Source organism: Mastigoproctus giganteus, chromosome 5, assembly GCF_048544385.1.
Source record: "Mastigoproctus giganteus isolate SK-2022 chromosome 5, ASM4854438v1, whole genome shotgun sequence".
Lineage (NCBI taxonomy): Eukaryota > Metazoa > Arthropoda > Arachnida > Uropygi > Thelyphonidae > Mastigoproctus > Mastigoproctus giganteus.
This window is the reverse complement of record NC_143579.1, coordinates 120603076-120628429: the sequence shown is the minus strand read 5'-3', so window position 1 is coordinate 120628429 and position 25354 is coordinate 120603076. Positions and strand designations below refer to the sequence as shown.

General features: G+C 37.6%; 1 protein-coding gene across 2 annotated transcripts in view; it reads left to right on the top strand.

The window, feature by feature from the left end:
- The first annotated feature begins 227 nt into the window (after positions 1-227).
- The window catches only part of chm (lysine acetyltransferase chameau), a 105441-nt gene continuing 80314 nt past the window's right edge, over positions 228-25354 (top strand). For both annotated transcript variants that reach the window (XM_090374168.1, XM_090374169.1), the window contains exon 1: positions 228-2690. In XM_090374168.1, coding sequence (XP_090230294.1) covers positions 553-2690 — 2138 coding nt within the window. In that variant the 5' untranslated portion in view covers positions 228-552. The remainder of the gene's footprint in view (positions 2691-25354) is intronic.

The following is a 25354-nucleotide window of genomic DNA, read 5'->3' as shown; positions in this document are numbered from 1 at the left end:
ACGTTCCATCTCCAGTTCCAGCCGTCTTTAGAATAAAAATGAGAATTGTCCCAATTCTCTATTTCTTTTTTTTTTTTTTTTAATTCGATTTTCACTAGGTGTCGTTCGTGAATTTTAAGTTAAAAGTAGTCGCCATGTTAGAAGATTTTGAATTGATATATGTGTTTATTTATTTTTTTTTTCTTGTTTTATTTTCTGTTTCTTTTCCACCCAAGTTACGAGTAATTTTGACAAAAGTATGTTACTGTGTAAGCTTTGAAAGTCACAGTGTTTCAAAATATCAGTCTAAATTGCCCTAATTGGTGTTGGAGATGGGTGTGTTTACGGTGATATTTAGCTGATGTTCGACAGTCAGGTTTTTTGAGAACTGTTATGTTTCTCTTTGATATTTATGCTGTCTCCAAAGATGCCTTAATACGTGCTTTGACTTTTAAGTAAAGTCATTTCTTTTCGAATTGGTTCACTGCATAAATACCACAATGGTATTACCTTTTGTAAATATTGATTTAAATTGATGCATAAAATAAACATCGTTGTATACTTATAATAACCATGACGAAATTTAAACGTAGAAATAAGAATACTGGAATAGAAGCAGCAGATAGTAATTCGGAGGCAAGCGTTTGCTCTGACACAACGATAACCCACCCGACGAGACGCCGTTTAAGATTATCACAAGAAAATATATTAGAGAATGATATAAAATCACCATCAACCATACATTTAAGATCAAGTAAGCAGGAAACTGATAGTGATATTTTCAGTGCAGAAGCGTCATCAGATACAGAACATGCAAATGAGGAAGTTTTAAAATTTTCAAAACCAAAAAATTCAAGGAAGCGCCGCAAAACTACAGGAGTAACACCAAAAGAACCTGTAACAGACAGTGGTTCTGGTAGTGAACATCTACGTGTAACTCGGCAGGGTAGGAAACGCTTTCATCTGTCAGCCAGATGTGATGTTTTGGATTCAGAGAGTGAAACAGGGCCAGTACCAAGAATTTATAAAACCAGATCATCAAAGTTACATAATGTAGAGAAGGATGTTAAAGATTGGAGTAGTGAAACTGGTAGCGAAACATCTGGTTCTCTTACCAAGGCAGTGCCTAGAAGACGAGGAAGAAAGAAAAATATACATTCCAGAATATCTGATGTACATGATGTACAGTGTGCAGGATCTCAGAATAACAAAGAAGATGAAAAAAAGTCATCAGGTTGGGGGAAAAAGGAATCTAAAGATTGGACTAGTGAAACTGGTAGTGATGCATCAGGTCCAATTTCGAAAACTCCAAAACGGCGGCAAGTTCGAAGCAGAAGAGGACGTTTAAGGACACTTTCTTCATTTAATTCCCATTCACATGCAGTAACTTCATTAGATAGAGAAGATCATATAGCTGAAGCAGAAGAGACAAAATGTCCTGTACCTGGTTGTGATTCATCTGGTCATTTAAGTGGAAAGTTTCCTTCACATTGTACTACAGCAACCTGCCCAGTTTACCATAATGTTACACCACAAGAATGTGAAACTCGTTATCACACTCGAATGCATCAAAGGGCAGAAAGGCAACAGAGTATTGAGCAGAATCCAGCAAATAAATTTGGACTACGGAAGATGGGGCCAACATCAGAACAGAAGGAACATTATCAAAATTTAATGGAACAAAGGCGAAAAATGAGTTCTCCAAGGCCAAAAATTAATGGAACTGCATCAGAAAGTAATGACTCTGTACAGAATGAAAATAAAACGAGAGAACCTGATCTTACTACACTCACTCCTGTCTTTGACCTTGAAATGTTCAAAGAAGCCCAGGCCAGAGCTGCAGAGGAACTTGAGCAACAGCAACAACAAAGATCAAAGAGAATTGGAATTAGGACTCTTGAAATGGGAAGGTATGAAATGGATGTGTGGTATAGTTCTCCTTATCCAGAAGAATATCAGTGTTTACCCAAGTTGTATTTATGTGAGTTTTGCTTAAAATACATGAATAGTCCTACAATTCTTCGGCGGCACATGGCAAAATGTGTTTGGCGTCATCCACCAGGAGATGAAATCTACCGAAAGGTAAACATTTCTTTTTTTGAAGTTGATGGGGAGAAAAATAAAGTGTACTGTCAGAATCTGTGTCTGTTAGCAAAACTGTTCCTGGATCACAAAACACTTTACTTTGATGTTGAACCATTTTTGTTTTATGTTATGACTGAAGCAGATAGTGAAGGATGTCACATGATAGGCTATTTTTCTAAAGAGAAGAATTCATTTCTTAATTATAACGTTTCTTGTATTTTGACATTGCCTCCATATCAGCGCCAAGGATATGGACGAATGCTTATTGATTTTAGTTATTTGCTCAGTAGAGTTGAGCAAAAAGTAGGATCTCCAGAAAAGCCACTATCAGATCTTGGCCTTATATCTTATCGAAGTTATTGGAAGAGTATACTTCTGGAATATCTTTGTACATATGAAGGTAAAGGAATATCTATTAAGGATTTAAGTCAGGAAACTGCAATCACAGCATATGATATTGTTAGTACATTACAAGCCTTAGGTTTATTAAAATACTGGAAGGGTAAACATCTTGTGCTAAAGAGGAGAGAGATGATGAATGAATACCTAGCAAAAGCAAAAAAGAGGCGTGCAGATAAAATGATTGATCCCTCTTGCCTGCGTTGGTGTCCATACAATCCCCACAGGTATTAAATTTAATATTTTGCATAAATTTTTAATTATGAACACATTAATTATATTATTTATGTATGAAGCCTTTTAATTATTTTAGCCTTTCAGCACTCGTTAATATTTAGAAGTGTGTGGATAATTTTGAAATAATTGAAAGGCACTCTCTTGAATTTTTTTTTATAAGAAACCAAGGAAATAACATTTCTTGAATAATATTGTGAACACAGTTTTATGTTGTGAACATAGTTTTAGATAGTTAGAGCAAAAGAGCTAAAAAAAAAAGTGAGGAATCAAAATCATTCCCACCTGAATGCCAATAGGTTAAATGGCAGAGTTTAATTTGCATTAATGGTTATGAAAAGTTAAACCACTATTTTTTTGTTATTTAAATCAGAGAGCTTACAAAATCCAAATTCAAGGAGAAATAATTTAAAGAGCCTATAAAAAGAAACCACTTTTAGTGGAAAGTTTTCTTAATTGAGATTAGCAGTATTGAATACTGAAAATAATTTCAAGTATGGTCGATCAATATATATTAATTTGAAATATTTAATCATTTACAATAAGTTATGCATTTTGGATGGATTACATTGCACTAAAAGTGCATAATATTTAATTAATATCATTCTAAAAGTTAGAGCAAATTAGCTTTTCTTTCCCAGATTATACATTTAATAATATGGACTGATTCATTATTTATTGTTTCTTCTATTTAAATATGGTAGGCTCTTGATCATCTGGGGTCCATTAATCAGGGTTTCTGTGCATGGTTAACCCTGCTTTGTCTCATATAGAGTCTACCCAACTACATTGAAAAAAATGGTGCCACTTTCACTAACAAGATGTACTATGCTAAGTGTTATATGAATGGTTGCTTTCCCCAGGCTCGTTTTGGAAATGCCCAGATATTAGAGAACATCCTCTACTATCTGAGTATTTCTGATCACCTTGAAAGAATTCTACACACTTTACCACATTAAGTATACATGCTTGCAACTTTCCAACAGGAAGTTCCAGTCTGTCATCTTGAGTGTGAAGTTGAATCCCTTTACTTTCAGAAGGTGGCTCTGTTTACTATATTAAACATTCAAATTGTGGTACATATTACAAAATAAAGACTTCAGGAGGTTGAAGCATCGTGAACATGAAGGGGAGGGCTGTCCCCTTGTTACTAATTTTGATATCTCTCCAAACACTACTCATGCCACTACCACCAACATTCATGGCTCAAAGCACTCCATATCTCTATTTCCGACTGAACTATGAATTGCAATAGGGGCACTCACATCCATCTGTTATGGAGGATAATATTCTGCAGTGCACTGGCATGTACGTACACATAATTTTACATCATCAATGTCACATTACTAGTTTTTGCAATCCCACTCAGTCATTCATATCCACACTAATCATGTGTTATATGAATTTATTTATGTTTGGTATGCCATGCATTTTTTCAAGCTGAAGAAGCAGCAGCTTGCCTCCAAAATTAATGTATTTTATTTCTGTATTTTAAAACTTATTTTTACTATATTTTAATGCTTTTATGGATTTTATTGGTTTTATTAAATTTGTGTTTTACTAATTGAATTATTTGGTTATTATATTTTTCCTGTTCAGGTTGCTGACAGACTAAATAGATAGGTAATTTGCATCTACGTTCATACATTAGAAACTTTTTAGGGATAAGAATAACAGAAGTATAGTAGAGCGTCGAAAATCCGAACTTCAATATAGCCCCCCCCTATAACGCGGTTCGCTTTACGCTGATTCGCTATAATGCTGTTCTTATATTATAACCCGTATCTGACTATAACGCTGTCACAGATCACTATAACGCTCTTTTACAGATTGCGTTTTTGGCATATTTAACAAAATCGTTTCATTTGATGGAGTCGATAACTTGAAAATGGATAGCAAAACAGCATTAAAACATTTCTCACGCTCAGTGAAATTTTCTCGCACGCTAATTTAATTGCAGTACAGTGACTTGTTACGTAGTTCCGAGATCAACATTTTAAAAAATGATCAAGTATATTGCTTGTAATATTTGCGTTATATGCATTTATCCGAAGTCTAGTCATCACTCAGTACCGTATTAGACATTGTGCGAAACGGACAGTTTACTTGAACATTGTATCATAATTAATGCAACCAAGGCAGTTACATTTTCGAAGAGTTAATAATGGCCGATAAGAATGAAAAAACAACGTCTGAGCGCAGTACGAAGACTATAAATGTAAGAAAAAGACTGACTTTGAAAATTAAATTAGACTTTTGAAGCGAATCAATTCCGGTCAAAGACAAGCGGATGTGTGCCATAATTTAGGACTTGCATGTTTAAGTGTAAGAACAATTATAAAAAAAAAATAAAATAATTAATTTTAGCAGCGGGAAAGATAGCTGTTCCACTGCAAACAACTAGGGCTAAGCCGGCTAGTAGGATTGAAATGGAAAGACTAACTAATTTTATTGAAGATAATATCCTATGCAGAATTCAGTTAAGTTAAATATTATTAAAAAAAGAGAGAGAGAGAGATTAGCCTATATGGTGATCTGAAGAAACTCACCTGGGGAAAAAAAAAAAAAAAAATGTGGAACCATCGAAAACTAGTAAGGGCTAGTTGAATAGATTTAAAATCCAGGGAGAAGCCACAAGTGCAGATTAAGGAGCCAAAACTTTCAAAAAAGAACTTGTTAAAATTATTGAAGAGGGGTATTATGTGTTATACTGTACTTCTCAACAAGTTTTTAACACAGAAGAAGCAGGACTTTTGTGGAAACGAATGCCTAAAAGAAGATTGATATTGAAAGAAGAAAAAAACATGCCAAGTTTCAAAGTGGCGAAGGATCGATTGATTTTATTGTTGGGTGATAATTAAACTGCGGGGGATTTAAAATTAATACCCCTTTTAGTTGATCTGGAAGAGCCAAAGTTCAACCCAAAATCGACACATTTTTTTGATTAAATTCATCAATTAAATTAAATCAATTTAGATCAATTAAATTCATGATTTTAATTGGAATTTTAAGTTTAATTTTGATACGTAAGTAGTTACTACATAATTATGTATGTATGTAATGCAGAATATTTTATATGTACAAATATTTGAATATTAAATATTTTGACCGACATTTGTGCATCTTTTCACTACCATTTATTATTGATTAGGAAATATCCTATGGCACCGACTGCAACTCACAAATACATGTAACCTATGGGAATGCGGTGCTCGCTTAGCACGGATTCACTTAGCGCTCTGTTTTTCCGGAATGAATTATCAGCGTTAAGCGGGGGTCACCTGTAATTCGAAATATCAGTAATATGAACGAGGCAGAATTTATTATTTTTTTTATGTTGGTACTATAAAATAATTACAGTAAGCACCAGTTATTGGCATCATGTTTGTGAACTGAATTTTGATTCTATTAAACGGCAATTCTAATAAGCAAAAATCGGAGGAATATTATCCAGACTATAAAAAAGATATAAAGCACAAATTTACACCTTTACACCTTACCAATTAACATAATTAAATGATACATGAAAATTGGAAGAATATTATCCATAGGCAAACAATATAAGAATAAATTTATGCTTATGTACATAACTTAATTGATATACATACAGTACTAAATAACGTAACACTTTATAATATGTTATTCAACACACTTTGTAATCTGATATTTCTGTTCACTGACTTTTTTTTTTGAAGTTGTAAAAGCTAAATCAGTAAAAATTGATAAGCGTCAATAACAAAGAACGCGTCACGCAGAAATTGCAACTAACACGACACGTGCAAGTGAGATACGGAGTAAAAAGATTTAAGTTCACAATCGAAACTTGATTCAGATAGCACAAAAAAAAAGACCCAATGACCCATCCCTTGAATTTGTGGTTCACAGAGAGATGAAGTTTAGGAGAACCCATATCTGGACCTTTGTTGTGTGAAAAGTTGCTGGATTTCAACAAAAAATTATGTGGTCCCTCAGATTTTAAGCCAGTGTTTTTATTTCTAAAATTACTAAAATTTTTTGTCAGCCTCCAGAACAGTATTTTTGATAAGTCTGAAAATCTGAACAAATCAGAAGTCTGAACAATCCCGGCCCCAATTAGTTTGGATTATTGACACTCTACTGTATATTAGATTATAGTGAATAAAATGATTTTGTGATAACTGAAGGGAAAGTAAAGAGAAATTGAAGCTAAACGTAAATAAGGTGTCTGAGGCAAATGGGATCTATCCAATTATATTAAGAGAGTGAGCAAAAGAGGTCAGCAAACCTCTAGCCATTATTATGATAGCATTCTTGGATTCAGGGGAACATCCCTATGGACTGGAGATGTGTGAATGAATCCCCAATTCACTTTGGGGGAATTAAATGCTGAAGTGAGTAATTACAGATCTGCAAGCTTGACTTCTGTTTCAGGAAAAATGAGTCTCTAGTTAAAGAAATAATGCATCTAGGTTGGCATGGTGGTCAATAACAATAATCAGGGTATGCTACTGCAACAAGATCTTGAAAAATTAGATAGACAGCTAAAAAGTTGTAATTCAAGTCTAACATACAAATGTAAGGTACTTTACTCTTGAGCAGCAATCCCAAATTAATGTACTAGCGGTGGGGTACCACACTCATGATAGTGGAGAATGAAAAAGACCTATGGGATAATTGTACACTCAGATAGGAAGTTCTCTGAGCAGTGCAGAGATGTGCAGCTTATGGGGTTTTGCCAGTAATATACAGGAATTTTGCCAGCATGACTAAGGAGATTATTCTATTGTATAAGGCAATGGTTAGGCTGAATCTTGAGTATTGCATAAAGACTGATTCATGATAATGCAATAGCAGTCGTGATCATTCATAACACATAAACTGGAACTGGGTGGTTCACACACTGCAGTTATCATCAGTGGTATACGATTGGTGGTGCAATCACCGTTTGCTCTACAAAAAAAAAGAGCTTCAGCTTTGGGCTGCATATTACTGTATACTTTCTAGTAATGACCAACAAACTGATTTAAGTTAAAATTTATTAAAATAAAGAGATATATACATAAAATACTAAAACTGATATAAAATAAAAGCGTTAATAGTGATAAAATACAAAAAGGCGGAAAATATATAAGTAAAAAGCAATAAAATAGAGTAACTTTCAGAGCGAGGTGTCCCTTCATTAGCAGTTGGTGAATGGGGTATTGACTCCCTAAATGCTGATCTGCAGTGGGGCAAAGACAACTTAGTTGATTTCAATCCTTCTAAAACTCAATCTTGTCTTATATCTCACAAAAAGTATTCTTCTGCTCCTTTGCTTATCTTTGGTGACACTCCAATTTCTAGTCAAAATGATATCTCTCTTTTGGGGATTACCCTGACACAAGCACATTACAAATATTGCTTCCTCTGCATCTAAAAAACTTGGTTTTCTCTTTTGCTCTCAGCGTTACTTTTCTTGCAAACAGCTGTTTACTCTGTACAAATTGCAAATCCACCCTACCATGGAATATTGTTCCCACATCTGGGGTGGTTCCCCCAAGACCTTTCTCTCAGTCTTCTAGATTCCATTCAGAAGAGGGCAGTTAGGTTAATTAATGACTCCTCTCTAACAGAGTCTCTCCACTCTCTGTCTCATATATGTACTGTTTCTGCTGCATGCCTTTTCTACAGATACTTCGACGGGCACTGTTCTTCTGAATTGGTATCTATAATTCCCACTCTCTCTTTTTCAAAACAGTCCAAACACATTAGCATTAGCATTAGCATTAGTAGAGGCATTTGATGCAAGAAAGCAAGCTTATGCAGCATCAGCCAAAAAAAAAAAAAAAAAAAAATGCCGCCACCAGCCAACATCCATTTACTGTTCAACTTCAAACTCACAGAACCAACTTTTCATCTTCCCTGTTTGTTCATTCAACTGCCGTTTTCTGGAACAACCTTCCTTCATATGTATTTCCTGAAAATTAGTCTATAGAAGTTCAAGTCTAATGTCAACAAATATCTTCTTTCGTCTTCTCAACCTCCAACCCTAGCACGGTACTAAGTACTATAGGTTGCAATACCTCTTGTGTTTGGGGTTTTCATAAAAAAAAAAAAAAAAAAAAAAGTGTGTATGTATATATATATATATACTTTTTTCTTTTTTTATACCCAATGTACACACACACACACACACACACACACACACACACACACACACACACACACACACACACACACACACACACACATTGGGTAAAATAACAGAAGCAGACTGGGCATGATCACGAATCACAACTCCTGTGCCAATAATGCAATATTATGCATTCGTAAGGACTGTTTGCACTATTCGGTTACTAATTAAGTGTTTAAAAAATGGCATATTTAACAGAGAAATTGAGTGCATCAAGAATTATCCAATTTTATATGATTTATAAAACTCTGAATACAAAATTATTTAAAGGAAGGATAAGATTTGGGCAGAGATTAGAATACAATTAAGTGAAGATTACTTCAGTTGTTTACTTCAAACCAGTTTGTTTGAAGTAAACAAAAATTTAATTTTATACAAACAAACAAACTTTCATTAATTAACATTAATCTCACAAATCTTTTTGCTAACAAACAAACTTTTTAATTTCATGTTCAGGCTTATATATAGGTTGCATATTTTTCTCAAATAACTTAACATCCTTAACAATTCCATTTAGAGTTGAAAATCGGACTCTATAGCTGTTGCTAATTGTTACATAACTATCACCAGTTGCTAGAAATCTGTTAAAAATGTTATAAACATTTTGAATTATTATTAAATTGTATATTTTATTTACACTTTCTAATTTTTCAGGTAATGTCTTAAAAAGTAAATGGGAAAAATCTGAGAGACTGCTGTGCAAGACATTTAAAAAGCTTACAAACAACTACAGGTCGAGCAACATAAATTACTAACAATTATAAGACATGGTCTTTGGCCAAACAGATGACAGATTCAAACCTTTTTTGAAAATGCAAAAACTGTATCCAGTGTTTCATACAATGTTGATGCATGATATTCAAATTTGAATGGCACAAATGACATTTCAGACCATATGAAAACTGAAGAAAACCAAACATAGGACACTGAACTTATTGAACTAAATGAAAATGGTGAAACTAAAAAAGTTTAAGAAATTCCCAGGATAAAAAGACCAGAAAAGAAAGCACACAAGATAAACAGTCCTCAGTTCATAAAGTAATATCATACTTTTTGAACCAAATGCAAAATACTCACAAACTAAAAACACTTACAAAACAAATCAAATACTCACAAAATACTCGCAATACTCAAAATTTGATGCAAGAGCTTATGTTTTTGGGATTTGCAAAAACAATTAAGATATTATTCTTCCATTTTTTTTTTTTTTTTTTTGTTTCTAAAAATAATTTGATTTATTATAAAATGTATATGATATACAAGACATCTACTTAAAATCTAGTTCATAATACTATTTTAAATAAACTATTTTATCTTATCTAAATATGTAAATATCTCTTGTCTCCATCTTTTTATAATGCCAATAACAGAATTTTTTCCCTCATGATCAAAAGTAATGTGCACTTTAAATTCATGCAACTAAACTACCGCCCAAAGGGAAGACAAATAGTAGCATCACTGCCATCACAATCGCATTAGTATGAATGGAATTCACAATATCATGATGTGAATCAGCCTTAAGGGTCTGGAAGCCTCATTTTAGGATGGATGTGAATCTCTCAGAACGGATTCAGAGAAGAGCAATGAGATTGGTGGGAAGAACAAAACAGCGCTCCTAGTGGGAAAGGCTTCAGTCCTGCAGATTGCATCTGGAAACAAGGTGCCTACAAGGAAATCTGATAGAGGTATTTAAGGTTTTGAATGGATCGAATAAGCTAAAGCTGATAGCATCCTTCTTCTTGTTTGAACAAGAGGAAAGGATACATGAGGAAGCATAAATTTAAATTAAGGAATGATGGTTGCAGGATAGATGAGTGGAAGTAGATTTTAAATTACTTGTTGGTTGGAGCAAACTTCCACCTAGTGTTCTAGAAGTCGATAGTTTAAATAAATTGAAGGAAGCATAAGTCAAATTTTAGAGGGTGGTTAAACAGCAAAATGCTAAAAAGCAAGCTTGCCTTTTTTTTTTTTTTTAATGAAAACGCCAAACACGAGAGGTATTTAGAACCTATAGTGCTTGGGTTGGAGGTTGAGAAGACGAAAGAAGATATTTGTTGACATTAGACTTGAACTTCTGTAGACTAATTTTCAGGAAATACGTATGAAGGAAGGTTGTTCCAGAAAACGGCAGTTGAATGAATAAATGAGGAAGATGAAAAGTTGGTTCTGTGAGTTTGAAGTTGGACAGTAAATGGATGTTGGCTGGTGGCAGCACGTGTTCGGACTGTTTTGAAAGAGAGAGCGGGAATTATAGAAGCCAATTCAGAAGAACGGTGCCCATGGAAGTATCTGTAGAAAAGGCATGCAGCAGAACCAGTATGTCTATGAGACAGAGTGGAGAGACTGTTACAGAGGAGTCATTAATTAACCTAACTGCCCTCTTCTGAATGGAATCTCGAAGTCTGAGAGAGGTTTTGGGGCCACCGCTGCAGATGTGGGAACAATATTCCATGGTAGGGCGGATTTGCGATTTATACAGAGTGAGCAGCTGTTTGGAAGAAAAGTAACGCCGAGAGCGAAAGAGAAAACCAAGTTTTTTAGATGCAGAGGAAGCAATATTTCTAATGCGCTGGTGCCAAGAGAGATTAGAAGTCAGGGTAATCCCCAAAAGAGATATATCATTTTGCCTAGAAATTGGAGGGTCACCAAAAATAAGCATAGGAGCAGAAGAATCCTTTTTTGCGAGATATAAAACAAGATTGAGTTTTAGAAGGATTGAAATCAACTAAGTTATCTTTGCCCCACTGGAGAATTACCTGGAGATCGGCATTTAAGGAATTGGTAGCGGATGTTCGAGAAGTTGAAGCTGAGTGAGCAGGGCAAGGTTTTTCAAAATGGAAAGTGGAATGCAATGTGCTATAATCGGCACATTGCAATGGATAGGATTTCTAATCAATGGAAGAAGGTCATTAATATACAAGAGGAAAAGAGTGGGGCATAGAACTGAACCTTGGGGGAAACACCCGCATTAGTAGAGAAGTTAGAAGACCGAGAGCCATCTACCATCACCCTCAGTGAGCAATCAGAGAGAAAACTGGATAACCAATTACAAAAAACAGTTGGCACACCATAAGATGGAAGCTTGTTTAGAAGACCTTTATGCCAAACACGATCGAAAGCCTTTCAGATGTCAAGAGCAACTACTTGTGTTTCACCAAACTTTTCCATTGAATTTGTCCATAAATGGGTAACATAAGCCAGAATATTACCAGTGGATCGACACTGACGGAATCCATACTGGCAATTGTTGATCAGATGGAAGGTTTCTAGGTAGTTTAAGAGTTGACGGTTGATTGATTTCTCCATTACTTTAGAAAGAGTAGAAGTAATTGCAATGGGATGATAATTGGATGGGAGGGACTTGTCACCCTTTTTAGGAACTTTCCTAGCTATTTCCCCCCCAGCCTTCAGTCTTCTCCCCTCTCTATCTGTATGCCAGCGCAAGACCCACACCAAAATTCTAGCTTCTTTAAATTATTTCGCCCTCTCCTCAGCCATTAAATTTTTAAACACAACCCCTTCAAACGGGAAACATGTATGTGATCAACATACAATGTGCAAAATTTTTTTTTTAATGTCCTTGCCATTGAAATCTCAGAAAAATAGGTGGCAGGACCTGCCAGAGTAAATGCAAATTACTAGGTACCTGGTGTGCCTCCACGGGGCGGAAGTGGGGCAAGGTCAGGCCTCAGCAGGGGCCTGGCGGCTAAATGGCCAGAACAACGATAGATGACATCACACATTTCAAGATCCATACACTTTTAAATATCTGGCCTTTACAGTGAACTGTATCACCACACAAAGTAAACTACGCGGAGATGGGGGAAACCCCTGGTGCTGTTTGACCCTAGATACACTTTACACTTTTAGCAACTGGCTGGATATGAGCAAATTTCCAAGCAGAAGGAAAAACACCTTTGGAATAAGAAAGTGAAGAGAGGCAGCAAAGAACATGAGTAAGTTCAGGAGCACAGGTTTTGAGAACAAGTGGAGAAATACCATCAGTACCTGGAGCTTTCTTAGCATCGAGATTCATCAAAATCATTCTGACATCCTTTTGACAGAAGACCACAGGAGGCATTGAAAGGAGTGTGTTGGGAATGGTGGGAGGTATTTTACCAAGATCATTGCCAAAGCTATTGGCTGCAAACGTTGCAGCCAATAGCTTTGGCAAGAGACCAAAATGCTCGGCTACCATTAGGGCAAGAAGCAAGTTTTCTACTCTTAGCCTGTTCGAAATCTAGTTTGAACTGATTAATAACTGCTTTACAATTGTTGCGAGCTTTGGTGTAAGCAGAAAATGAAACTGAAGAATTGGAAACAAGCCAATTACGATATGCAACATTCTTCTCTTGAACAGCCTTAGCACATTTATTGGAAAAACCAAAGTTTAGATAAAGGACGAGATTTTAAAGTGGATTGTGGAATAAAGGATTCCATTCCTAAAAGAATAATTTCGCTGACACGATCTGAGCAAACGTTGACATCAGAAGTTTTAAAACAGTAATCCGACCAAGGAAAAGAAGAAAAGAAATCTTGCAGGTTATCTCATTTTGCATTCTTGTAATGCCAAACACAAGAGGTTGGGAATAGCCATGAGATAAAGTCTCCATTGGAGAAGAGACAATCACCAAGTTGTGGTCTGAGGTACCTCAAGGACCACTCACTTCAAACGTGTACTTAGAATGGTTGTTTGTGAGAAAAAGATCAAGCATGTTGGTTGTATGGTTAGGATTGTCCGGTATTCTTGTAAGTAAATGAAAAATCTGTGCAAGGTCATTAGATATTGCAAAAGCCTCAGCATCTTGATCAGCTGGATTGGTGTAACTAGAAAGCGGAAGCCAGCTGGAGTTGTGAACATTAAAATCACTCAAGACCCCTGCTTACGTTGGTTCATACCTGGGTGGTCACCCATAGTGAGCTTTTGCATGGATGTTATACCCAGGATTACTAACAGTCCCACCATCGTGAAGGTGCAAGCAGAGGATTTGGCTGTCACAGACCGTCCGGACTTTGCCAAAATTGGGTCTACTTGACTTGAATGTCAACCGAATGTCAGTTCCATCAGCATTTTAAACTCTCAGGTAGCCAGTCCAATTTGTCTGGTATATCTGAGAGAATGTCTGTGACATCCTCAAGGACCAAGGCTTGATGCTGACAAGCTTGCTTTTTAGCATTTTAGCATTAGTAGAGGCATACGATGCAAGAAAGCAAGCTTATGCAGCATCAGCCAAAAAAAAACCTTCCATTTCACTCTTCGATTCATTCCAAATGCATGTCCAGCTTAGCTTAAATTTATTTAGTCTGTTGACTTCCACAACAAGAGATGGAAGTCTGTTCCAGCAATGAACTACCTGCTGGCTAAAGGCAAATTTCTGCACATCGATTCTTCAACTGTCTTTCCTCAATTTGAATCTGTCCCCTCAGGTTCTTAATCTGAGCAAGAGGAAGAATCCCATCAGCATTCAGCTTGCTCAACCCATTCAAGGCCTTATACACCTCAATCAGATCACCTCGCATGTGCCTACTTTCTAGGTGCTGCAATTTGCATAACTTAAGCCTTTCTTGGTAAGAGCACCCCTTTGCTCCCCTTACCAATCTTGTTGCCCTTGTTTATAGCAAATCTACATTCTAGCAAATCTACATTCTTCCTAAAATGAGGCCTCCAGACCTGTACACAGTACTCAGGGTGTGGTCAATTGCCTTGTACAACAGGATAATCACCTCCCTGTCCCTGCTTGCAAAATCCTGTGTATCATTGACAAGACTCTATGACCTGCTCTGGCAAACCGTCTGTACTGCTCAGCAAACTTCATATATGACTGCACAATTATCCTAGGCATTTTTCACTTTCCACTTCCCTGAGTAGTACCACATAGTTGTACATTTCTCTTCGGTTATTGCTACCCATATGCAGTACTTTACATTTGTCAATGTTAAACTTCAGTTGCCACTTCTCAGCCCATTTGCCCAACTTATCTAGATCCAGTTGGAGTAGCATACTGTCTTTATTGTTGTTAACAACTCTGCCAACCTTTGTATCATCTGCAAACTTGGACATTAAGCTTGATATACCTTCATCAACATCATTGACGAATACACAAAGGAATCGAACACATATGAGGAATTCCCCAGGGTACAGTGCTCAGCACCGTACCCTGGGGAATTCCACTAATAACATTCTTCCATGAAGAGCTGTGTCCATTGATTACCACTCTCTGTTGTGTCCCACTCAACCACTTCTTTATCCATTGTAGCAACTTACCCTTAATGCATACAGCTCCAATTTGTACAAGTCTTCCATGTGCAACAGTATCAAAAGCTTTCCTGAAATCAAAGTATATGATATCAAAATAATTTTTTTGCATCCAGTTCCTTTGTGGCCACATCATCGTATCCAATCAAATTGGTCAGACAAGACCTCCCTTTAACAAACCCATTACCGGAGTCTTGTCTCGATGATCCTGCAGTGCTTCTTTAACTAGTGACTCCATTATTTTTCCCTGAACAGAAGTTGAACTAACATGTGTATAGTTACTTGTGCCACCTCTTGAACAGCCTTTATGAATTGGTGATACATTTGCACACCTCCAGTCCATGGGACCTTCCTGGAGTCCAAAGCTCTCATAATTATGGCTATGGGTTTGCTTACTTCCTTTGCTGCCTCCTTTAATATAACTGGATAGATCCTTTCCAACCCAGGTTCCTTCCTTATGTTTAACTTCAACAATTTCTCCTCCACTTTGCTCTCAGTTATTACAAAATCACTTAGCTCCCTGTTAGAGTTTGATAAACTTCTGGCACTGCCCTCCTTGAATAATTCCTCATGTGTGAATGTAGATGCAAAATACTCATTCAGTTTATCAGCTACCTGAGCATAATTATCAAAAGTCAACCCATCTATGTTAAGTGGTCCAATCTGATTCATCCCTTTCCTTCTAGAGTTCACTCTTTGCTGTTATTCTTTGCATCCTTTGCCAGAGATTTCTCGTAATGTGCCTTCTCCTGCCTAAACTCCTTTGTGACTTGATTACAGACTATTTTATATGTGCCATAGGCATCTGTGGCCGTCACCACCAAATACGAAGAATGCGGAAAGGTCAGGGAATGACCACTGCATATTCCCGGAGCAATATGGCCTTAGTTGCTAATGCTCCTAAAAACAACAACAACAGACAACAAAATGGCCATAGACAACGTCTGGATGACTTTACCCATGATCAAATAATTGGGAAGCTCAAGGAAGGTCGAACTTCGAGGAGTGTGGCTGCAGAGTTCGGTATTGCCCATAGCATCATCTCACGTGTGTGGTCGCCCTTCAGAACGACAGGTACAGCTGTTAGAAGGACCAGTGGTGGTCGTCCACGAAAAACAACGGCCAATGATGACCACTATGTACTCCTGCAGGCCAAGAGGGACCGACACCAGACAATGAGATCCATTGCAAACCAGCTGCACAGGATGCAGGATATCGCAGTTTACTGTGGCCAAGCAATTCCAAAAACTGGACTGTTTGCCCAACGGCCAGTTCGCTGTGTCCCTTTAACAACTGCCTGTCAGAGACACCGTTTACAGTGGTGCATTGAACACAAGGACTGCACAGCAGAGCAATGCAGTAAGTTACTCGTTACTGATGAGAGTAGATTCAGTCTCAGGAGCGATTCTGGACATCAGCTGATCTGGCAAGAGGTTGGCACACGGTATCACCCCACAAACATCACTGAAAGGGATCGATGTGACGGTCAAGGTGTTCTCGTCTGGGGAGGCATCTTGGATGGACTTACACAACTCCAGATACTGGAAGGCAGTACTGTAACTGGTGCTACTCTATTGAGGTAATCCTTCCCCATGTGCGTCTGTTCCGAGGTGCCATTGGCCCCCAGTTTGTGTTTATGGATGATAACGCCACACCCCATCGCATTGCAGCTGTTGATATGCTTTTGGAAAGTGAGGACATTGTTCATATGGATTGGCCTGCCCGTTCCCTCGATCTAAATACCATCGAACACATATGGGACACTCTGGGGAGACGCCTAGCGGCACATCCACCAGAAATTGTTCACCAGCTGAAGATGAATGGACATTATTTTAAGTATGGACAGGTGGTGCAAAGCCTGCATCGATATTAGGGGTGGCCATATCTCTTACTGAGGTCCATCTCTTCCCTTTGTTCCATCTTTGGCAGTGATGCATCTGTATCATGGCAGCCAGTGCTATGTTGCCATATTTGATTAAAGTCCCTCTGTTCCGTTATTGTGTCGGTGTTGTTTCCTTCATCATTTCTGTACCTCACAAAGTTCCTTTGGTATGCTTTTCCCATATCTAGGCCACACCTGACTGATCCTTAAGTTTTGCACATCAGTGTAATTCTTTCCCAATGCATAAGAATTGTAACTATATGCAGTGGTTCGTCTATTTTCAGACAACATTAAACTACTCCATAGTAAATTACTGCATAATAAATTCCTGGCAGCTTTCCTCTACCATCATTTCAAAAAAGCATTTAACATAATAAAATTTAAAAACATTATGAACTACAACTTTGATTTAAATAACATATTGGCAGTCTAACTTCCTTTACATTCAGGCCTGTACATAATGTATAGTTTTATACCCCCGAGACTGTCGTGTCTCACGGTGTAGAAAGCTTGTGTGCCCACGGATTGTCTACTTATGGGGGTATTATGTTCTGTTTGGTCCTCGTTATTATTTTTATTTTTATTTTTTATCATTATTTTTATTTTGCTTTCTTTAACAATGCCATGACTGACTTACACGAGGCAATTGTTCAGTCTTCCATCCAGGGACCGATTGTGGTACTGGTTTGCAAACCCGGACAGCACTACTTTATTCACCTCCCTTCCAATAACTTTTTGCTCCATATTAGCATTAGCATTAGTAGAGGCATTTGATGCAAGAAAGCAAGCTTATGCAGCATCAGCCAAAAAAAAAAAAAAAAACCACTTCTACTTCACCCCTCTGTTCGTTCAAAATACCTGTCCAGCTGAGCCTTAAACTTATTTAGGCTATCAACTTCCACCACAAGGGATGGAAGTCTGTTCCACCAACCAACCACCCGCTGGCTAAAGGCAAATTTCCGCACGTCTATCCTACATCCGTCTTTCCTCAATTTGAATTTATGCCCTCTCAGGTGATTTTTCTGAGCTAGAGGAAGAATCCCATCAGCATTGAGCATGCTTAAACCATTCAAGGCTTTATACACCTCTATCAGATCACCTCGCTGGTGCCTAGTCTCCAGACACTGTAATTTGCAAAACTTAAGCCTTTCTTCGTAAGAGCACCCCTTTGTTCCATTCACTAATCTTGTTGCCCTTCTCTGTACTCGTTCCAGCAGCTCTACATCCTTCTTGAAATGAGGCCTCCAGACCTGTATACAGTACTCTAGGTGTGGCCTGACCATCGCCTTATACAATGGAATAATCACCTCCTTATCCCTGCTGGAAAAATTCCTGTATATCATTGACAATACTCCATGAGCTACTCTTGCAGCCCGTCTGCACTGCTCAGAGAACTTCATATCTGCCTGCACAACCACCCCGAAGTCCCTTTCATTCTCTACCACTGTCAGTGGTAGAGAATGAAACAGAGTTGATACGTTGCTCTGGGGTTGCTGTTTCCCATGTGTAGTACTTTACATTTGTCAATGTTAAACTTCATTTGCCACCTCTCAGCCCATCTGCTCAAACTTTCCAGATCCTGTTGCAGCAGCATAGTGTCAGTAGTATCCTTGACAACCCTGCCAACCTTTGTATCGTCTGCAAACTTGGACATTAAGCCCGATATACCATCATCAATATCATTTATAAATACAGAAAACAATAATGGACCCAACACTGAGCCCTGAGGGACTCCACTAATAACATCAGTCCACGATGAGCAGTGTCCATTGATTACCACTCTCTGTCTTCTCCCCCTCAACCACCCCTTTATCCATAGCAGCAATTTGCCTCCAATGTCACACTGCTCCAATTTGTGTAGCAGTCTTCCATGTGCAACAGTATCAAAAGCCTTTCTAAGATCCAAGTATATAATATCAAAGTTATTCCCTGCATCCAGTTCTTTTGTGACTGCATCATAGTATCCAATCAAGTTGGTCAGGCAAGACTTCCCCTTAACAAAACCATGCTGTGTCTGAGCTATAACTGAAGTCTTGTCTAAATGATCCTGCAGTGCTTCTTTAACCAGTGCCTCCATTAATTTTCCTGGAACAGAAGTTAAGCTCACAGGTCTATAATTACTTGTGTCAGCCTTTGATCCTCCTTTGTGAATTGGGGTCACATTTGCACATTTCCAGTCTATGGGTACCTCCCCTGAGTCCAAGGAAGCTCCCATAATTATGGCTAAGGATTTGCTTACTTCCTTTGCTGCCTCCTTTAATATAACTGGATAGATCCCATCCACCCCGGGTGCCTTTCTTGTGTTTATCTTCAACAGTTTCTCCTCCACTTTACTCCCAGTTATTTCAAGATTCTGAAGCTTACTGCTAGAGTTGAATACACCTCTGGCATTCCCCTTGCTGAATAACTCCTCATGTGTGAATGTCGATGCAAAATATTCATTTAGTTTGTTAGCTACCTGAGCAGGATCATCAACACTTGACCCATCAATATCAAGTGGACCAATCTGATTCATCCCCTTCCTTCTAGAGTTTACATAAGTAAAGAACTCTTTGCTGTTTTTCTTTGCATCCCTTGCCAAGGATTTCTCGTAATCTGCCTTCGCCTGCCTAACCTCCTTTGTAACTTGGTTGCATATCAACTTGTATCTATCATAGGCTTCTGTGTCGTGTTAATTTGTATGTATCCCATGCATTTTTCTTCTCTGCCATATGCCTCATTAGTTCATCTGACATCCATTTTGGCCTAAACCTTGAACAATATTTCTTAGTTGGTATGTAAAGCCTAGTAGCTTCCAAGATAAGTTCTTTGAATGCTTCCCATTTTGAATTTGCTGTTGGTAACATCATCAGTTGGTCCCACTGTATAGAATTTAAATACTGTCTCAGTCCATCGTAGTCTCCTTTACGGAAGCAATAACCCTTCCCTTTACCCCTAATGGTAGTTACCTCTTTGAGTAAATCCCACTTCAGCACACTGTGATCACTGCCACCTAGTGGTTCATTTATCTGCAGATTCTTAATGCATGAAGAATCACTGCTGATAATCAAATCAAGAGTATTACTCCCTCTAGTTGCCTCCCGAACATGCTGATGTAGAAAACAATCATCCAATAAATCCACAAAAGCCCTGCTAGTGTGTGAGTAACCAGCCCCCAAAATCCAGTCAATATCTGGGAAATTAAAATCTCCCATTATAAGACACTCTGATTTACTGGCCCACTCTATTTCCCTGTACAGTTCCTTATTATACTCATCAGAGACATTAGGCCTATAGCACACACCTACTCTCAATTTTGATCTCCCAATGTTTATGTCACACCAAACTGACTCCACACTGCACTGTCCAGCGATGTCGACTGGCTTCACTTCCTTGGTTTTTATGTGTTTCTTAACTAATAGCATAACCCCTCCCCCCTTCCTATCCTGTCTATCCTTTCCGTAGACGTTGTACTCCCCAAATTGCAGTTCTGCATCCCTTATATCTGTGTGACACCACGTCTCTGATATCCCAACAATATCTGCCTTTGATGTTTTGAGCAATACCTCAAATTCATCAAATTTATTTACTAAACTCCTAGCATTGGTGTACACGCAAGTATACCTGCACCTGTTTCTATTCTTAGCTACCCGAACACAACCCATGTGTTTACTTGTACCGCAATGGCTCCCAGGAGTCTCTGAAATACCATGCATCTTGTTTTTCAGGCTTCTGCTCATTCTAATAGAAGCAGTGCAAGAATCTCTTTCACCTCTGCCAGTGGCTACTGTCAATCTATTGGTCTTTGTCTCTCCCCAAGCTAGCAGTTTTCCGACCCACCTAACACTGCCTCGATAGCATCAGCAAATATTCTTGCACCCTTTCTATTTAAGTGTATCCCATCCCTGTAGAAGCAATCTCTCCTGTTAACAAGTACAGTCCAGGCTGAAAAAAATTCTACCCCTTGAGCCTTGCACAATCTTTCCAGGGCCGAATTGATCGACAATGCTCTCATCATATACTCCCTCCTATCGTGTCTGGGCAGAATTGCAGACAATTTCAAATTCAACCCTAATTCTCGGCTTTTGTTCAACAGTGACCTGTACTTGTTAAGTAATTCTGCCGGTCTCCTACTCTTAATATTATTAGTGCCAACGTGTACAACTATATCACCTTTTGTGCCCTTAAAAGATGATATTCGCTCTACAACGTCATCAACCTTTGCCCCTGGTAACTCTCAAGAAATAAGATATCTACTACATCTTATTTCTCGTGCACAATTAGGCTGGCCAAAAGCAATATTGAGATGCTATTTCTCTACTGTTGCTACTTGTTTCTTCTATAACAAAGTTTAGTGTCTTTTCCGCACTACTTTGTTAGTTTTTGTTTCTCCCTCTGCTTGCTTTTTTGCCTCATCTGTTTAATCACTTACTCCCCCGTCACACAGCTAGAGTTCACGTTGATGATTTCACACCTTCCCCCCCCCCTACTGGGGCTACTTCAACTGACATATACAGGGTGTCTCAAAAATATTGATACAAGCGTTTAGGGGGAGGTAGGTAACATCTAAAGGAATGTGAATCGCATAGGAACCCATAACCAGAAATGTCACCATAAGTCGGTACACAGCGCTGTTCATCAGTTCGCGAGAGGGAAAATTTGACATTCAATGTCTTCAGGTCCACACACACAGTAAGTTTTCTTGTTTTGCTCTCTTAGATTTCTTTTATATTCTAGAATTCTTTCATTTTTCACAGGATTCTATTGGCATGATGTTTGTTAGCTTTTTGGCTTAATGTTATTTATTTATTTTTTTTATTTTGTATTCTTTAATTCTTCTTTTTGGTCTCTTTCGGGTCGGCTGTGATGTATACATATACCTTAATGTGTACATCATAACGGAGACCTGGCTTATTGCAGTGGGTCCTACGGTTTTCGCTGCCGACTCTTTGAAGAAGTAGTTAAAGTCCTAGCTTTAGGTACTTACATTAATTATGCTTATGTTAATTGCATTTTATTTCAGGTAATTTGTTTTTTGGTATACAGGTGCTCTTAATTCTTCCATGGTAATTACACCTGACAGTTCAGCTCCCCTACCTAATACACTGATAACAATATTTTTTGTCTATATATATATATATATATATATATATAATAATAACTTTTTATCATCAATTTGCTATACATAGACCGTATAATTCGACCAGTTACAGAGGGTCCATTTTGCAGACCCCCTGGAACTGGTTTGCAGACCCCCTAGGGATCTGCAAACCCCAGTTTGAGAAACATTGTCCTTGAGAGTTACCAGTAAGTTCAGTTCTGTGTTCTGTCTAGCAGCTGGCCTGCAAACACTGTTTTAGAGCTGTACTCTTGAAATGTTAGGAAGATTGGATCTCGCTATGATGTCCATCATAACCTCAGAAGGCATCAATCATACTGCATGATAGAAGAGATGGGGTTTGCCAGAGCTTTCCTCTGGAGACTAAATATGGGTTCCACCACTTCAAGCCTCCAGTAAGCAAAGTGGTGATATTGCACCTGTTGATGAGAATCATCTGCCACCTAGTATTGCCTGGTAACACAGAGGGGTGGCATTCTTCCGTTTGGTGTGGATGCCTCGCCTCAACACTTTATGTTGGTTCACACCTGGGTAGCCACCTCCTGTATTCTAGGTGCCGTATTTCAGGACTTGCACGTGGGGATTATACCAAGGATTAATAACAGTCCTACCACTGTGAAAGTGTAAGCGGAGGAACTGGACTTCACCGAAATTAGGTCCACTTGACTTGAGTGTCACCGGAATATCAGTTCCATCAGTGTTTTGGACTCCCAGGTAGAAAGCACAGCTTAGCATAGCCGAGAGAATGTCTGTGATAGCCAAAGGACCAATTTTTGTTAGAAACCAGTGTTTATTGGAATCCACGAAATTCTTGAGGATTGTGATAGATATTCTCCCATTTAATCCTTGACCCTGAGATCTAAAACTCTAATGGAATTGATATGCAGGTCCCACTTGCAAGTCAAGTGTACCAAATTTTGGCAAAGTCTGGTCATTCTGTGACAATGAAATTTAATGCTTGCCCCTTTATGTAATGGTGGGACTTTTAGTAATCCTGTGTATATCCCATGTAGAAAGTTAGGATGTATTGCTTAAGACAGCATTGCATCAAATGTAATAATCAACTGTTTTAGAAAGAGTGGCTGTGGAGAGAATATTATCCAGAAACAGTGTTCAGAAAACGAATATAATAGTAATGTTGAGGAAGACTGAGGGAATATATGAATTTTGTTGGTGAGTTTGAAGAGTTTTTTTTTTTTTTAAGTATGTGAATAATGAGATTGCTACTATGGCAACACCAACATCTGAGCACAAAGCAAAATGTTAAAAGTTTTGTTACCAGTGATGTAAGTGAAAATGAAAAAGCACATGCTTTGAATGTAATAGGGAATATGTTGGCCTGCAATAACATTGATAAAGAAACAGCTCTTGCATTTGATAATGTCTGTGCAGTAGTTAAGAATGCATATAAGGGGGAAAAAAATGAAATCAGATATTTTCTTTAAATTAGCTTAATTAGATTAAAGAATTAATTGGTTTGTATGTTACCTTTAATATTGTGACAGTAATCTTTTACTATACATTTGTACTATATTTTTATTTACATTGTTGTTCCTTTTCTCTTAGTTTATCTTAAAAATAAAAGAAATTGTAAACAAAATACATATACATAAATAAAAATATTTATTTATTTATTTTTGCTGTTTCCCTATCCTGTAGAGATAGGGAGGTCATAATCCCACTGTATAAGGCAATTGTAAGGCCACATTTGGAATACTGTGTTCAAGTATGAAGACCTCATGTGAAAAAAGACATCATGCTTTTTGAAAAGGTCCAAAGACATGCATCTTGAATGGTGAGATTGGCAGGATGACCATATGAGAAAAGACCCTGATTATGTGGGCTACAGAGCTTGGCAACTAGGCACCTCACAGAGGTGACCTGATTGGGGTTTATAAGACTGAGAAGGATTAGTAAAATGAATGAAGGTGGAATTCTCACTGTTCTAAAGAATTTCAGAACTAGGGGTCATAAATTCAAATTACAGGGCTCGAAGTGTAGATTAGATTGTAGGAGGTTTTCTTTTAGCCAGCGAGTCATTAATAGCTAGAACAAGTTGCCCTCACATGTAGTTGAGACTGAGAGTTTGAATAAATTCGAAGGTCAACTGGACACTTACCTTTGGGAGGAGGGAAGCATATAATTTGCATTTTCTGATCTACTTAGTTTTTTATTTATTTATTTATTATTTATTTTTTTTGCCAGCTTAACAAAAGCCTGTGGCTTCCTTGACTATATGGTGAATGCTGTTACTATTTTATTTATTTTTGTTGTTATTATTTTCTTATTATTGTCAATTATATGCACAGAAAAAAATTATAAAGTTTGACACTTTTGACAGACAATATTACAAAACATGAAAATTTAGGCCCCTTGAACTTTGGATTCACAAGATTCTAATATAATCACCAAAAAAAAAACATATACTAGTCCCATTACTTTATCAAATTCAGGAACTCTATAGCCTGAAAAGACATCGGTTGCTGTAGTAACTAGTAACATACATTGCTTTCAATCCCTGTATCATCAGTAAACCATTTGCCACCAAATTGTTTGCTGTTGTTTAAGTGGTCTAAACAAATGGAAATTGAAGGGGTGACTGTAGAGAGGATGATTAACAAGTTCCCATTCCAAGTCACTGATGTCTGCTGGTTGTATATAATGTGCCATATGTGGTGATAATGAGATATATACAAAGATAAATATAGTGAACATGTATTCAACTTTACTCACTGTATTATTAGAATATATTTGAGTTTCACTTTTAGTTTTACCAATAGGTAAAACAAAAATTGAAATATTTTGGAATCTGGACTCTTACTCAGAGATTGATAGTGAATTTGGATAGTACAGGTCAACCATCACTAATCCGGCAGCGTTGGGACCTGTGGGGTGCCGGATTAGTGAGGTTTCCGGATCACCGGTGAGTATTTTAGCACATACAGTTTACCCAACAGCTAACCACCTCATCCTACCTTTAACATGTTAACTGCCAAGCTAGTTTAAGAAAAAAATTCCCCAGGGCCAAAAAATATTTAGCAAATAATTTGATTAGTAATTCTAAAATAAATATTGTAATGTCAGTGTTGTCGTTTTTTTGCTTAAAATTAAAAAAAAAAAAAAAAAAAAAAAAAGTATTTTTTTATGTCACATATATGTGGCCTAGTAGGCTACTTTATTTCTTGAGAAAGCCGTGTCGGCCACATACGTGTGACGCTATTATGGCATACATGTGAAGCTGTACTGTAACTAGAGCTTTTGCCTCCTGGG